Source organism: Sorex fumeus, unplaced genomic scaffold (genome assembly GCF_029834395.1).
Source record: "Sorex fumeus unplaced genomic scaffold, SorFum_2.1 ptg000002l, whole genome shotgun sequence".
In the NCBI taxonomy this organism is placed as follows: Eukaryota; Metazoa; Chordata; class Mammalia; order Eulipotyphla; family Soricidae; genus Sorex; species Sorex fumeus.
In genome coordinates, this window is record NW_026606059.1 from 72882440 (window position 1) to 72897242 (window position 14803).

A 14803-nucleotide genomic window follows, 5' to 3' on the forward strand; every position below is an offset into this window, starting at 1 on the left:
CTATTTAAGATACTAACAATACCAACACAATCTTTTCTTGTGACAGTTAATACATCGTATTATTTCAATTAGCAATTCATTTCAGCAACAGAGTTCCTCCCATTATGTCAGGCAAGAGGGGCACACAGGCCTGGGGTCTGCCCCTCAGCCCCTCACTGGTGGAGAGCCAAAGTTCTAACTCCACACACCCGGGCAAGCACTTCAACAGGGGCTCTGGCACCCAGAAGTGAGCTGGGGTGGGGAGGGGGGGGTGACATGCAAGAGAGTGGGGGTGGGAGGGGGGGGGAGTGATATGCACTGCAGTTTTGCCAAACAATTCATGTGTGCACCTCTCTACATACTTCCGGATTCCGGAATACAATCCTTTGACTATTATGTCTGCATTTCTTTCCTTTAAAAAAAGAATCTGGAAGGATGCAGAACAGGATGGTCAAGGAAGGCTCTCTACAGCATGTAAGCATTGAGGGGGCTGCTGAGAAATGCTAAAGCCTAAGGGGCCACGGGACAGAAACAGCAGACAAAATATCTAAAGCACTTTAAAAATCATAAAGGCAACAGACGCATTCTCCACCACCCAGCTTAAAGACTACACTAGTACACAAGCCTTAACATGCCAAAGGTGAAGACTGAATGTTAATCTACTCTGCAAGATCTAGCACTGAGCATTTCCTCCTTTCAATACAATCTAATGCTCTAATACAACAGAAATCCAGTCCTTGAATTAAAGGCCACAAAACTAATAATAAATCACAGGATTTAGTTTAAGTATAAAAGGAGTTTTATCATTTCCCATTCATGCAGGCAACCTTGCCATACTTTGGGTCCACATCTAATCAGGCCATTGCTTTAGTATCAGATGTTTCTGTCTACTGCTCAGCTCTGGGAATACACATTTCAATCACACAAACGACACGAGTTAGAGAAACTTCAGGATTTTTCTTTAGCCTGCCACCTACTAAAGTTGTTATTGTTTTTTTTTTTTGGGGGGGGGGGTTTGGGAGTAGGGATTTGGGCTACAACTGGCTGTGTTCAGGACTTACTCCTGGCTCTGTGTTCGGGGATCATTCCTGGTGGTGCTGGAGGGTGGTGGAGGACCAAATGTCAGGGATCGAACCCAAATTGGTCAGTACAAGACAAGCACTTGACAGGCTGCTTTTGCACGCTCTCTCCCTCTCTCACACACCCCCACCCCCACCCCCACCTACAGTTTTCGGAATGGGAGGAGAAAACTCTTAGAGAACTTGACTGAGGTCTGGCTACTGGCAGGTTTAAAGAGGATTCAAAAAGAAGGCTGAAAAAAGTGTGGTTTGGGAAACCACTGCACCTAAAAGCAGGACGAGAAGTGACGTCTTCAGTTGGCCGAGCAACAGACCCAAACGCGGTTCCTCCCTCCTGCCGCCGAGGAAGCGCGGGTACGCAGCAAGAAGCCAGGTGTGCTGCGTGTGCCAGACCGTTTCGCGGTGGAGCGGGGCAGGGAGCAACGTTAAAGGGGGGCGACGAGCTCTGCAGAAGGGAGACGTTGACGTGGCATGTGGAGGCACAGCTCTGGGCCCTGGCGCTGGGGCACAGACCCGTACAACCCAGGCCCAGCGCTCGCGTTCCCACAGGCCCCCGAAGGCCCCGCGTCTCCCGGAGACCGCAGGCGCCGAGCCCGCCCCGCCCCGCCCCCTCCGCGCTGCCCGGCCGCCCCCGGGAAAACGTGTGACAGCGCCCGGCCCGGGGACCTCTCGCCGCGGACGGGATCCACGCGGCCCGCGAGCGCCGGGCGCACAAGGGCCGGGTTCGGGGTCACGACGAGCACGGGCGCCGGGAGACCCCGGGCCGGGGAAGCGGGGGGTCAGCCTGGGTCTCCAGCCCCGCCACCAGCTCGCCGCGGCCCGGGCGGCCGAGAGCTGCGGGGAGGAAGGCAGCCCGGAGAGCCCGGCCCTCCGAGAGCCGCTCGGGACTCCCGGGGCTGCTGCCCGGCGCTGCCCGCACCCGCCCGGCCCGCGGTTACCTTCCCAAGTGACATCGTAACGTTCCGTGACCTTCGCCATCTTCTCAAACCCTACAGGCAATGGGCGGGGGGAGAGGGGCGGGGAGTCGCGGTCACGTGACCCGCGGGCGGGCGGAGTCGAATTACGAAGGCTCTCCTCATTGGTAGAGAGCGCAGAGGGGGCGGGACCACCCGCTGCGCACGTGCACGCGGCAGGCCGGTGGGGGCCGTGGGGCGGGGACTGGGCAAGGGGCGGGGCCTGGTGCGCGGGACTGTTCCGGGGGCCAGCTGGGGTGGCTGAGCCGGTCAAGAGCCGGGGAAGATGTTCGGGTTGCAGAGAATGTTCCCCATACTCTCTCTACTTTTGGGCATTATGGTTTGCAATACAGACACTGAGAGGTTGTCATGTTTGGTCGGATGGGTGTTTGATCATGCTGTGATTGTAACACAAACATGAAAGCTTGTAACTATCTCACGTTGATTCATTAAAATTAATATATAAGTTAAAAAAAAAGATGTTTGTGTTGCGCGGCTTTTTAATCAATGTTTCATTGTCGCCCGCTCTTTTACGTCTGATTTTGTGCGTTTTCCTGTATATAGGTGTCTTATTCTCTTCCCACCGCTAATCAGTACTTTAGATTCTCTTCACGCCTGTGTTTAAACAGACCATGGAGATGTTTTTGCACTGATCTCTTTTGCCCTGCCAACTTTCTCCCTGCATAATAGGGTTTTTGCTTTCCTTTTCCTCTTTAATATTAAACCAAAACGATACAAAGCAAAATGTACGTTTAAGACTCTTAGACACAGCGAAATTTTATATTTCTGTGGCCAAGGCGTTCAGGTTTATCCAAATGTCTTCCCGCCTAAGATCTGAACCTCTAGTTAATGCTCGCCAAGGATGTAAGGACTTTATCATTCTCATCCTGCCTCTCTAGATTTGAAACTCCGTAAAATCAACCTTCATGTAAGTGCTCATAAATGAATGAATCAGTAGTTGGAGCGTTAGTGTAGTAGGTAGGACCTTTGCCTTGCATGAGGCCAACCCAGATTTGATTCCAGGCATGAGTGCAGAAGCAAGAGTTATCCCTGAATGTGTGGCCCCAAAAACAGAAAAATTAAAGAATCAACGGGATCATGAATTACGATTGAGACCTTCACAGCCCCTGTGTAGGGCTCCTTTGATCCGAACTTGGGGGCTCCCTTTCTACCAGATGGTTTTCAAGACCTTTGCTACTCTTAAAGTTAAACTGTCTGGAGTAGGAGCAAAAAGCAAAACAAAACAACAACAAAAACCGTCATTTAATTTTAGTTTTAGAAGAGAACTTGAGGTTGTAAAGGGAGAATATGAAAAGTGAGAAAGGAGGTAAAAATATCTGTGTCACATAATTAAGGGTCTGTGAACAAAAGACTGATGATTTAAGAAAGGAGAAAAACAGCACAAAATAAGTAGTTTCAAGAAGTATGGGGAGAAAGAGGAAGTTCTTAAGGGTGCTTGCCACAAAGAAGATGCAAGGACAGAAAAGATCAGTGAATTTAGGGACTAGGAAAATGACTTCAAGGACTGGATTGCACATAGGAACCCCAGGTGTGAACACCCCTGGGACTCCAGAGCCCTCCCGTTGATCGTCGATTTGCTCGAGCGGGCCCAGTAACGTCTCCATTGGAGACTTTGTTGTTACTGTGTCTGGCATATCGAATACTCTCGGTAGCTTGCCGGGCTCTCCGAGAGGGGCGGAGGAATCGAACTCGGGTCGGCCATGTTGGCCGCGTGTAAGGCGAACGCCCTACCCGCTGTGCTGACTCCAGAGCACTTTACAAAAAAGCTCCATAACTACCTTGCTCGAGCAGGCCCAGTAACGTCTCCATTGGAGACTTTGTTGTTACTGTATTTGGCATATCGAATACATCACGGTAGCTTGCCAGGCTCTGCCATGTGGGCGAGATACTCTCAGTAGATTGCCGGGCTCTCTGAGAGGGGCGGAGCGATAACTACCTTGAGTGTTACCAAATGTAGAATAATACTGAATGGCATTCTCTATGTCTCTGAATGCTATTTACATGCTGAAGGCTACCAAATTCATAAATCTAATGGTTTTCACTTCTCTGAAGCCCAGTTTTGCTTTCTGGACATTCAGGTCGATGGTTAGTATGCATTTCTAAATTAACACATCTCAAATGAGCTCCGGATTCTGGTCCCCACGATGACTAATTTGCCCATACACACAAGCGGTTGATGAGACCCAGCCATCCCTTTCCAAAAACTAAACTTTTAGAAAAAAAATCCTTGAATCTGTTTTTTGTCGACCTTTATAGAGAATCTATCTGCAAATTTTGTATTTCCAAAACATTACCCACAGCTTACTATTTTCATCCCCACTGCTACTACCTAAGCCACATCACCCCCATCTCTTGCCTGAATGACTATGACTATAGCATTGCTGATTAATTCCCGCTGTGTAAAATCTATTCTCTATATGGCAGCTCTGATCTTAAAAATTAAAACAAACATAAGCAAAGTCCATTGACTAAGAGCTCTTAGGTGCCTCCCCCGCCAAAATAAAATGATATTAAAATAAAATATAATTAATTTAAAAAATGAGCTGAAAACTTTATCCTGGTATATACAGCGTAACTCAATAAGGCTCCATGTTTTTGTTTCAGAAATGCTTTTCACACCTCTTCGAAAGCAAATTGTAAGACCTATGCCACCACAAAGTGTGGAAACCTTTCCATCACCATCTGTTGGACCCCCTCTGCTCTGTAACCCCTCTGCCCTCCCTCTCTAACCTGATATGTAGGTTCCTAGATTTCCTAGGCTCCTGGAGAATAAAAACTGTCATTTGAACCCTGAAATATACAATCCAGAAAAGCACCTGTTACATAATAAACATTTGTTTCATTATGGGTAAATGAATTAGGTACTAAAAAACTGGAAGTTTGTATTGGTGATTATTAGGATGATATTTCATAGTAGAATACATATAATCTAACCTTTGGTTATGGAATGAATATTTTTCATTTAAGATTAATTTTTATGTCTGATGCTCTCCTAAACAGAAATCTAATGACTGTAGGAGCATGCCAATTTTGTCTCCCAGTACTTTCCCACATTATGTGATGTATGTATTTTTGCAAGTCTATGTATACAAATAAAAATTGCACTAATTTTTGTTGCTGAATTAAGGTGTGAAAGCCCAAAATCTTTTAAAGATGTACAATTTGCCTTAATGATTATAACTAATTGAGGGGGTAAATATTTTCTAGTTGAATTATTTTCTAGACACTTCAAACAAATGTCCCTACTATTTACCTACTATTTATCTACTATTGTTTAGCAGGCAATAAACCACTTAACAGTATGTTAAAGAGGGAATTTTAGAAAAGTTCAACTGAAAGTAGGAATGCTTTCATTTTAGATTTAGAAGTATTTATGATTTCTAAGGGGGGATTAACTTTTTCTGGTCTACAATCAATTTTTAAATACATTTCACATCATCACACAGTGCCCACGTATTAAAGCAAATAAATTTTACAAACTGGCTTTTCAACGAAGCTTGTACCCTATACTTTCCATTAAAATTGAGTCAGTAGCATTTCATTTTTTTGTTCTGGGGGCCACACCTGAAGACATTGGAGATTTATTCCAGGCTCTTGCCTCAGGAATCACTCCTGGTGGACTGGGTAGAGGCAGGGGTGAAAGTGGGTGATGGGGGGTGGGAGATGGGATGCTGTGGATCAAACTCTGTGGGCAGTATGCAAGGCAAGCACCTTCCCTGCTGTACTATCGCTCTAGCCCAACATTTTATTTTCTAAAAACACTATTATGACCCTCTAATAAAGCAATCATCCATATATGGAAAAATTATTAATATATCTTGTACATGTCTGAGGTCCTCAAAGCAAAATAATTTGCTCAAGATTTTTCAATATTATCTAATAAATATGAGATGTTCATATGGAAGGATGGCTTATTTAGATCATAGATGAAAAATCGAAAATTTTTAGGAAAAATACATTTAAGGAAAATTCCATCACTAATAGTAATTGCTGAAGCAGGGTGATTGCTTATATTATATTTGTATATATTTGTTACAGTAAAAATACATTTTTTTTTGGCTGGAGCGATAGCACGCGAGTATGGCATTTGCCTTGCACATGGCCAACCCGGCGACTCAAGTTCGATTCTTCCGCCCTTCTCGGAGAGCCTGGCAAGTTACCGAGACTATCTCACCCACACAGCAAAGCCTGGCAAGCTACTCGTGATGTAATCGATATGCCACAGTAACAAGTGTCACAATGGAGACATTACTGGGCCCCCTCGAGCAAATCGATGAACAATGGGAGGACAGTGACAGTGAAAAATACATTGTGTAATTGAATGCCTTTCTCATACACTTGGAAAGAAATTAAAAGTAAGAAAACCTCTCTATTCTTTAATTTTATACCCTAGGCATAACTTTACATAAAAATTAATATATAATAAAACCATATTCCTAAAAATGATTAATCATATCTTCTACGTAACCCACCTATAAAGAATGCTTTACTCTTGCTCCTTTGGAAAATAAATTTTTCTTCATATGTCTTGAAAGGGCTGGAGCGATAGCACAGTGGGTAGGTCGTTTGCCTTGCATGCAGCCAACATGGCCAACCCGAGTTGGATTCCTCTGCCTCTCTTGGAGAGCCTGGCAAGCTACCTAGAGCATCTCGCCTGCACGGCAAAACCTGGCAAGCTACCTGTGACGTATTCTATATGCCAAACACGTAACAAGTCTCACAATGTTACTGGGCCCGCTTGAGCAAATCGATGTCTTGAAAATAATTCGATTACTTAAGAAAAAAATAACCAATATCAGTGAAAAATGTAGAGGAACTATCCAGTCAAATATTTATATCACGTGAGCTAACATGGAAAAATGATCTTATTTCATGAGTTCAATATCACTCAGTAAGAAGATGCATACAGGTGGTTCATGATAAGCTCTTTTTGCATATGAAGCTATCTTATGATTTTCCCTACAAGACTGTGTTTGAATAATAAGAATAATAAAACATCAGAATTAATTAGGGTCAGAAAGAATAACTTTAAATAGGTCCACATGTTCTTTGAGATGGGATGTTTTGATTATTTATCAAACCAGTTTGGCCCTTAAAGTACTTTAGAATGTTTCTCTTTTCTGGTTAGGATTTATTTAATTCAATTAATATCTTCAGACATTATGAAAGACTAAAGCAACTTCTTAAATTTAATAAACTTAATGGCATTTATAAAATGAACATTTAATGCAACACAGCGTGGTGCATTTTATTTCATAATAGTCAACTTCTCCATCAGATCATTTATTTGGAATCTAATGTCTGCCTTTGTTCTGTCTTAATCACAGTGCAGTATCCCACATTATGTAGTACAATTTATAACCTCTATTTACTTTAACAATTATCTATCAAAGTGAATTGGTCTCACTACAACGCCCATAAAATTTACCATAGCTTTTAAATCATGTTATTTTTTTCAATTAGTGAATCATAGCCATAATCCTTTTGTATTTTGGGGAAAATATTGCTTATTCCATCTCCAAAATGCAGGAGATTTTCTCTATGACACACTCACATTTAGAAGGAAGTTTTCCTTAAGGCATTTTTTTTTAACCACGGGCAGACTAATCTGAGGCTATTTTAGAAATCTTCTGAACATTGATTTATTAAGATTTTAAGATTGTGTAACTTAATACTTTCCTCCAAAATACCAAGTATGGCCCCCACCTTCGGCTTTGCTAGTGCAAGTATTGCATTTAGGCAATTCTAGTTTTTCCAGGATTTCTATTATGGTAATGTAACTGTTTTAAAATATGACAGTAATTTTACATCCAATTAAATTAAATAAAAGGCAGAAGAATCTCAGCAATATTTCTAGTGAGATCATTTCAGTAATTTAACAGTAGAATTTGCAAACTAATCAATGCCCCTTTGCACCTCAGTTGTAACACTGTAGAGAAAAGTACATCTAGAAAGAGTGCACCAGGATATCATCCACACAAATAATAAATTAAAGCTACTTTTTTGGAGATATAATCACCTTTGAAAGTTAATTTTTCAAATAATATTAATTAATCACCTCAAGTGTATATTCTGTTCAGATGCACACATCTGTGTATATGTAACATTCCTTATGCAAAAATGCATCTTTGTGAACATTCTTTTAGGGACCATTGAGGAGTCCCTACTTCAATTACTGTGACCTGACGGTCTCATTTAGATTTCATTTTCTATGATAGAGCTATAAATGAATTTTTACTTAACAACTGTTCCCAAAGAGTATGTATTCACTATAAACATTGCATTGTGTGTAAACATAGAAATATACAGTATATTAGTTTATGCTTATTAATAATTACATGTTACTCTGCAATAGAGGTACTTTTTATTTATTTTTGACATTTCCTTTCTTTAATGGTTTGTAGCATCACCTAACCACAATATCTTTCTTTTTCATTCAGGTCTGTAATGCTGAGGCAGCTTTTCTTGCCACTAGACATAGGGTCTTTGTCCTGTGAGCAGGACTGGGTTAGATAAGAACAGAAGGTAACTGATTTCAATTCATGTGATTTTCCTACCAACAGCAAGATTATAGAATAGAAAACATAACTTGAATGCAATCATGAGAAAACATCAGATAAGCTCAAATTGAGAACCAGTCTACGAAAATAACTGAGCAGTAGTCATACTGATATTATATAATGCTCTTCTAATTTTTAACAAACTTATTCTTTAAAAAAAACAACCTATTTTTAAATTTTCATTTACAGGTTCATAGACTAAGAGTAAGATGATAGGATTAAGAATGCCATTTATTCTCCATACTGAGCATGAAAAAATCTGAAAAGCAATTTATTAATTTAAAACATAAAATGCCATATCCTAGAGAGTGTGGAAACGCTTGAAAATCTAGTTAATAACAATGGATTCTTTAACAACTTCGTGTTCCTTGCTCTCTTCTACCAAATTCGCTGGGATTTAATCCCTGATTACAAAATCTAGTTATGTAAATTAAGTTATTTGAGCAAGTCATCTTACTTTTATTTAACATTGATCTCCTCATATAAGCACAATATACTTGTTGATTATAACAAGGATTTCAAGGAGTAAATACATAATTCCTCACAAAGAATCTGGTATATGGTAAAATAATATTTTTGGTATTATGCCAGTTAACTAACATTTTAGGATTGATCCTTCAGAACCAGACAAAATTGTAGACTCATGGGGTCAGATAGCACCCAGCGTTGTCGCTTGTCTTGCATGCAGCCTACTAGGGTGGGATCCCCAGCATCACATGTAGCCACTTAAGCATTACCAGAAGTGATTCCTGAGCACTGAGGTAGGAGCAATCACTAAGCATTGCTAGGTGTGGTCCCCAAACAAACAAACAAGCCAAAATTGTAGACTCAATTGACATACTGACTGCAAACTCTCTTTAGTCACAACTACTCTTCTAAGCTGCTCTCAAATTCCTGACCCACAGAAGTCATGTGAGATGACCAGTGTTTATTATTGCCTCCAGCAGACTGCTAATGTGACAAAATGTAACGAATGTACCCAGAAAGCAGATGCAGACAGGGGCTGTGGTACCCCATAGCATCTCTGTGGCTCTTCCGATATCCCAAGCATTGTTTCTTTAGTTTCCAGAAGTTATACCAAAGTGTCAGTGTTTTATTCCTTAGGTACTTTTCTTGTGATTTATCCAGAACATCTGCATAAGATCTTTTAATGGGTTTGAGAACCAAACTAGAGAGATGAGGTTTCTCCCTTCCCAGTTTTCTCTCCTTAGACTCTCTGAGCCACGTCGGGGGGGGGGGGGGGTGTAAAGAAGGAGAAAGAGGAAAGAGAGAGAGGAATAGAGAGGAAGAAAGTAATATTTCCTCAAAAATATTATCCCCACTGCGTTGTATCTAGAGAAATTAATATCTGTTCCCTAAAGACATGGTGTAAACTGGGACAGGGTTATTTCAATCAAGTTAAGTGGGCTCCATGGCATTTGTTGAAATTTCAAGGCAAAGCAATTCTTAGCTCAAAAGGCCAATATACCCTAATCATGTTGCTCCCACCCTAAGAAAAATCAATCTTTGCCTTAATTCCCAAATCAGCATTAGAGACCCTGCTCATTAGAGCCAGTATTCCCTGTAATTCTCTCTCCCCAAAACATTACCCCACTGTAATAGAATCATTGCTGGTATTTATTACTAAGACTCCAACCAGGGCTAAATGTTATGTTCCCGATACTACCCAGAGATTCAGAACATGTGGGCAGACAGATGCCCCGTGAGATTAGTGTTCAGTGATTTGGGACTTTATGAATCAGTGAAATTTCAAGTAAAATGATGGATAAACCAGTATGAAGTAACCGACTTTTTATTTGCTGAGGACATTAAAAGTAAACTAAAATTTTGCATACTCATTTCATCTTAAAATTGCTATTTGAATATTACAGTACTCTCAGGGACTCACTAAGGAAATCCCTGAAAATTAATAAATTTAACCCCCTTACCAGAGACCAGGGACAAGTGTGACCTCAATCAGAATCATATTTCAGACACATTTAAAACTTTTGGTGATTTCTGAAATAAATCCATTTCAGCTATCAAATGAGGCAACTTAATAGCAATTCACCTATTTAAAAAGTCACAATATCAAGATTAAAAATAAAACACCCCCATGTAGATTAAAATTTGATACCTATTTTTAAAATCATCATGAACATCTTGGCATATGTTTCTCAGCTGGGACTCATTATCCTCTTGAATTTTTTTTTTTTAGACTCTTTCCAAGTAAATAAATTTCTGAAGGAGTGAACATATTAGATAGTAAAAACTAGTCTAATTTTGTTTACTTTTAAGACATTTTTGGAGAAGATCGCTCCAGTCTGATCTAAGAAGAAAAATACAAAATTACAGTTGTAAGTATCTCATGATGCAAAACATTTCTAGCAAAGTTATTTTGGATATAGCTCTAAGTCTCATAAATTCAGTAAGATCCACTTTGGTTAAATTATATAGTAAAGTTGATTAAACATACATTAGCATTTCTTTTCACAAGTCACATTAATTCTTGATCCCACTGACAAAATTATGAATATATAAAGAGTATTTATACCAAATTGGAAGCAAAGACATTATCTCTGTAAATAGGTGTGGTAGGAACAGACAACAAACATGAAGAAAACACAGAAGCAGGATTTCTCTTTTAAATTTCACTTATTTTGAAAACCCATGGCTAAATGACAGCAGCCTTTGGGGAAGTAGGACCATTAAAATTAAGAGATGGAAAAGATGAACTCAGTGATGATGTAATCCAGATCTTGATGACATGGTAGACTCCCTTAAAGATCCTGCCTGCTGTGTCTCTGTTGCAATGCTCCAGAACTAGGATACATTTCTGAATGTGGTTTGTATGTTCACTAATATATGTTTGCTATTTATTTAGTATTTTGCATTTTAAATACCTTGTTGTTGTCCTTTGGGTTGGAAAATTTTTTCCCTTCAAGGATATACAAAGTGCTGGTTGAACTCCACAAGAAGAAAACATCCAACCCCATCAAAAAGTGGGGCAATGAAATGAACAGAAACTTTCTCAAAGAAGAAATCCGAATGGCTAAAAGACACATGAGAAAATGCTCTACGTCATTAATCATCAGGGAGATGCAGATCAAAACAACAATGAAATATCATTTCACACCACAGAGACTGGCCCACATCCAAAAGAACAAAAGCAACCTGTGTTGGCGCGGATGTGGCGAGAAAGGGACCCTCCTTCACTGCTGGTGGGAATGCCGAATGGTTCAACCCTTTTGGAAAACAGTATGGACAATTCTCAAAAAATTAGAAATTGAGCTCCCATTTGACCCAGCAATACCACTCCTGGGAATATACCCCGGAGAGGCAAAAATGTATAGTCGAAGTGACATCTGCACTTGTTTGTTCATTGCAGCACTGTTTACAATAGTTAGAATATGGAAAAAACCTGAGTGCCTGAGAACAGGTAAAGGTAAAGGTAAAGGCCCTCCCGTTGATCGTCGATTTGCTCGAGCGGGCCCAGTAACGTCTCCATTGGAGACTTTGTTGTTACTGTGTCTGGCATATCGAATACTCTCGGTAGCTTGCCGGGCTCTCCGAGAGGGGCGGAGGAATCGAACTCGGGTCGGCCATGTTGGCCGCTTGTAAGGCAAACGCCCTACCCGCTGTGCTATCGCTCCAGCCCGCCTGAGAACAGATGACTGGTTAAAGAAACTTTGGTACATCTAACTTTGGAGTACTATGTAGCTGTTAGAAAAAATGAAGTCATGAAATTTACACACAAGTTATACTACATGGAAAATATCATGCTAAGTGAAATAAGCCAGAAAGAGAGGGATAGACATAGAAAGATTGCAATCATTTGGGTAACATAAAGTAACAAAATAAGATACTAACACCCAAGAACAGCTGTGATAAATACCAGGAGGTTCACTCCATGGCTTCGAGGCCAGCTGCACACTCTAGGGGTAAAGGCAGCTCAGATGGAGAAGGGAGCACCAAATAAAGGGTGCTGGGAAGATCCGCCTAGGATGGGAGATGCATGCTGAAAGTGGATTCTAGACCAAACATGATTGCCACCCAATGCCTCTTCTGCAAACCACAGCACCCAAAAGGAGAGAACAAAAGGGAGTGCCCTGCCACAGAGGCAGGGTGGGATGGGGAATGGGGGGAGGGTGGGAGGGATACTGGGATTGGTAGGGGTGGAGAATGGGCACTGGTGGTGGGATGGGTACTGGATCATTGTATAACTGAAACCCAAGCACAAAAACTTGTAAGTCTACAACTGTGTCTCATGGTGTTTCACTAATAAAAAAATAAATAAAAATAATGGTTTTGCTTGAAAAACAAATTGTTCATTTTCTTTTTTTACAAGTAATACTGAAAGAAAAAGCTTGCTATTTTCTGTACTAAAACAGTCTTCTAGTATGTGTTGCCACTAAACTTGAGCGTCAATAAATAGTAAGTCAAATGATAACTACACACCAGAATAAAAATTAGAGCAACTATAAAACTGTAGACTTAGAGATCTTTGTGCTCTCTAAACATTCATGAAAAACGATGCTCATTTTTTCACTTTTTTTTATTTTTGCCTTTTCAGGTCTGATTTGAGATATTCAACATGTGAAAATCAAGCTTATGGAAAATAATGTATTGTTAGAATAGGGATACTAGTATTTGCTTTAAGAAAAAAATAGTAACCATATGTGCATTTTGTTTTGTTTTTTCATTTGATTTGGTTTTGGGGACAACCCAACAGTGCTCAAAGCTTACTCTTGACCCTGTGATCAGAGATCACTCTTGGCAAGGTTCAAAGGACCATATGGGGTGTCAGAGATCAAATACCACCCATAGGTAGCATTTTAATTTTTATTAACTTAGTTTGGTTATAGTAAAGGGCATAAGGATTAGAATGGCACCATAGGGTGAGAGAGATAGTACAGTGTTTATGATACTTGCCTTGCATGCTTGCTGATCATAGTTCAATTATTGGCAACCCAGAGGGTCCCTGAGCCGCATAACCGGAGCACAGAGTCAAGAGTAATTCCTTAATACCATTAGTATGGCCCCAGAACCATTAAAAAAACCCAGAATTACCCTATATATTTTTAAAATGTTACCAGTCTTGAAGGATTATGTTGAATTCACATAATCAACATAAGGTGTTTTTTATGTTTAACCATTTAACACATTTAACCATTGATTCTAGACACAATTTTTCCCATTCTAACAACATATTAATTAAGATGAAATAAATTGTTAATAGTTTGGGCAAGTATTAACTAAATGCTTTTGAACTATCAGGAGCTAAATTTGGTTTATCATTATGAAAATAGTTATAACTGGCAGCATGATATCAATGAGTAGATATTTCAGTGTCAACACAGACAAGATTATCAACCTGAGCTGCTAGCTAAGCACAACTAGCTGAAAAACAAAAGTTCAACCAGAGTACACTGGTCTAATTTTAAGGAGTTTTTTTCCTTAAGTTTGTTTTTTCCCCCATTCATCATTTATATTAAGGGAGATTTAATAAATTTCCATATTTCCTAAATAAAATTTAAACTTTAGAATTCTCTAAAGTTTCAGATTATACACCTTAAATAGCACTTACATGAAGCTAATGAAAGAAATTTTTTTAAATTAGAAACTTTTTTTAGAAAGGAAATATATTATCTTAAATATATGTATACATATGTATGTATGGGCTGGAGCCATAGCACAGCGGGTAGGGCGTTTGCCTTGCACGCAGCCAACATGGCCGACCCGAGTTCGATTCCTCCGCCCCTCTCGGAGAGCCCGGCAAGCTACCGAGAGTATTCGATATGCCAGACACAGTAACAACAAAGTCTCCAATGGAGACGTTACTGGACCCGCTCGAGCAAATCGATGATCAACGGGAGGGCCTTTACCTTACCTTTACCTATGTATGTATATATGTATGTAAATATATAGTATGTGTTATCTTAAAATTATTTTATACTTTACAGAAATATATGTTTTGCCAAGTGATTCGGATTGTTGAGATTATGAAAAGTATTGTTAAATTACCAGTGGCAAAATCTGTAAGGAAGCAGTTTTTTTAAAATAAATTTTTACTAAGGAATACTTAAATTGAATTGTAGACATGCAGACAGTGGTCTGAAACAACACATCAAAAATATATGCCATTTTCATCATAATTATAAGAGAAGCTTATTTGTTTTTTGTAACTAACATAGTTAATCTTTATATTCTTTGAAATTCTAAGATAATGACT

General features: G+C 40.0%; 1 protein-coding gene across 1 annotated transcript in view; it reads right to left on the reverse strand.

Moving 5' to 3' along the window:
• EMC2 (ER membrane protein complex subunit 2) overlaps nt 1-2071 on the reverse strand; it is a 47377-nt gene extending 45306 nt beyond the window's left edge. Inside the window, exon 1 of the mRNA XM_056109435.1 lies at nt 1997-2071. Coding sequence (XP_055965410.1) covers nt 1997-2036 — 40 coding nt within the window. The 5' untranslated portion in view covers nt 2037-2071. The remainder of the gene's footprint in view (nt 1-1996) is intronic.
• Between the last annotated feature and the right edge of the window lie 12732 nt (nt 2072-14803).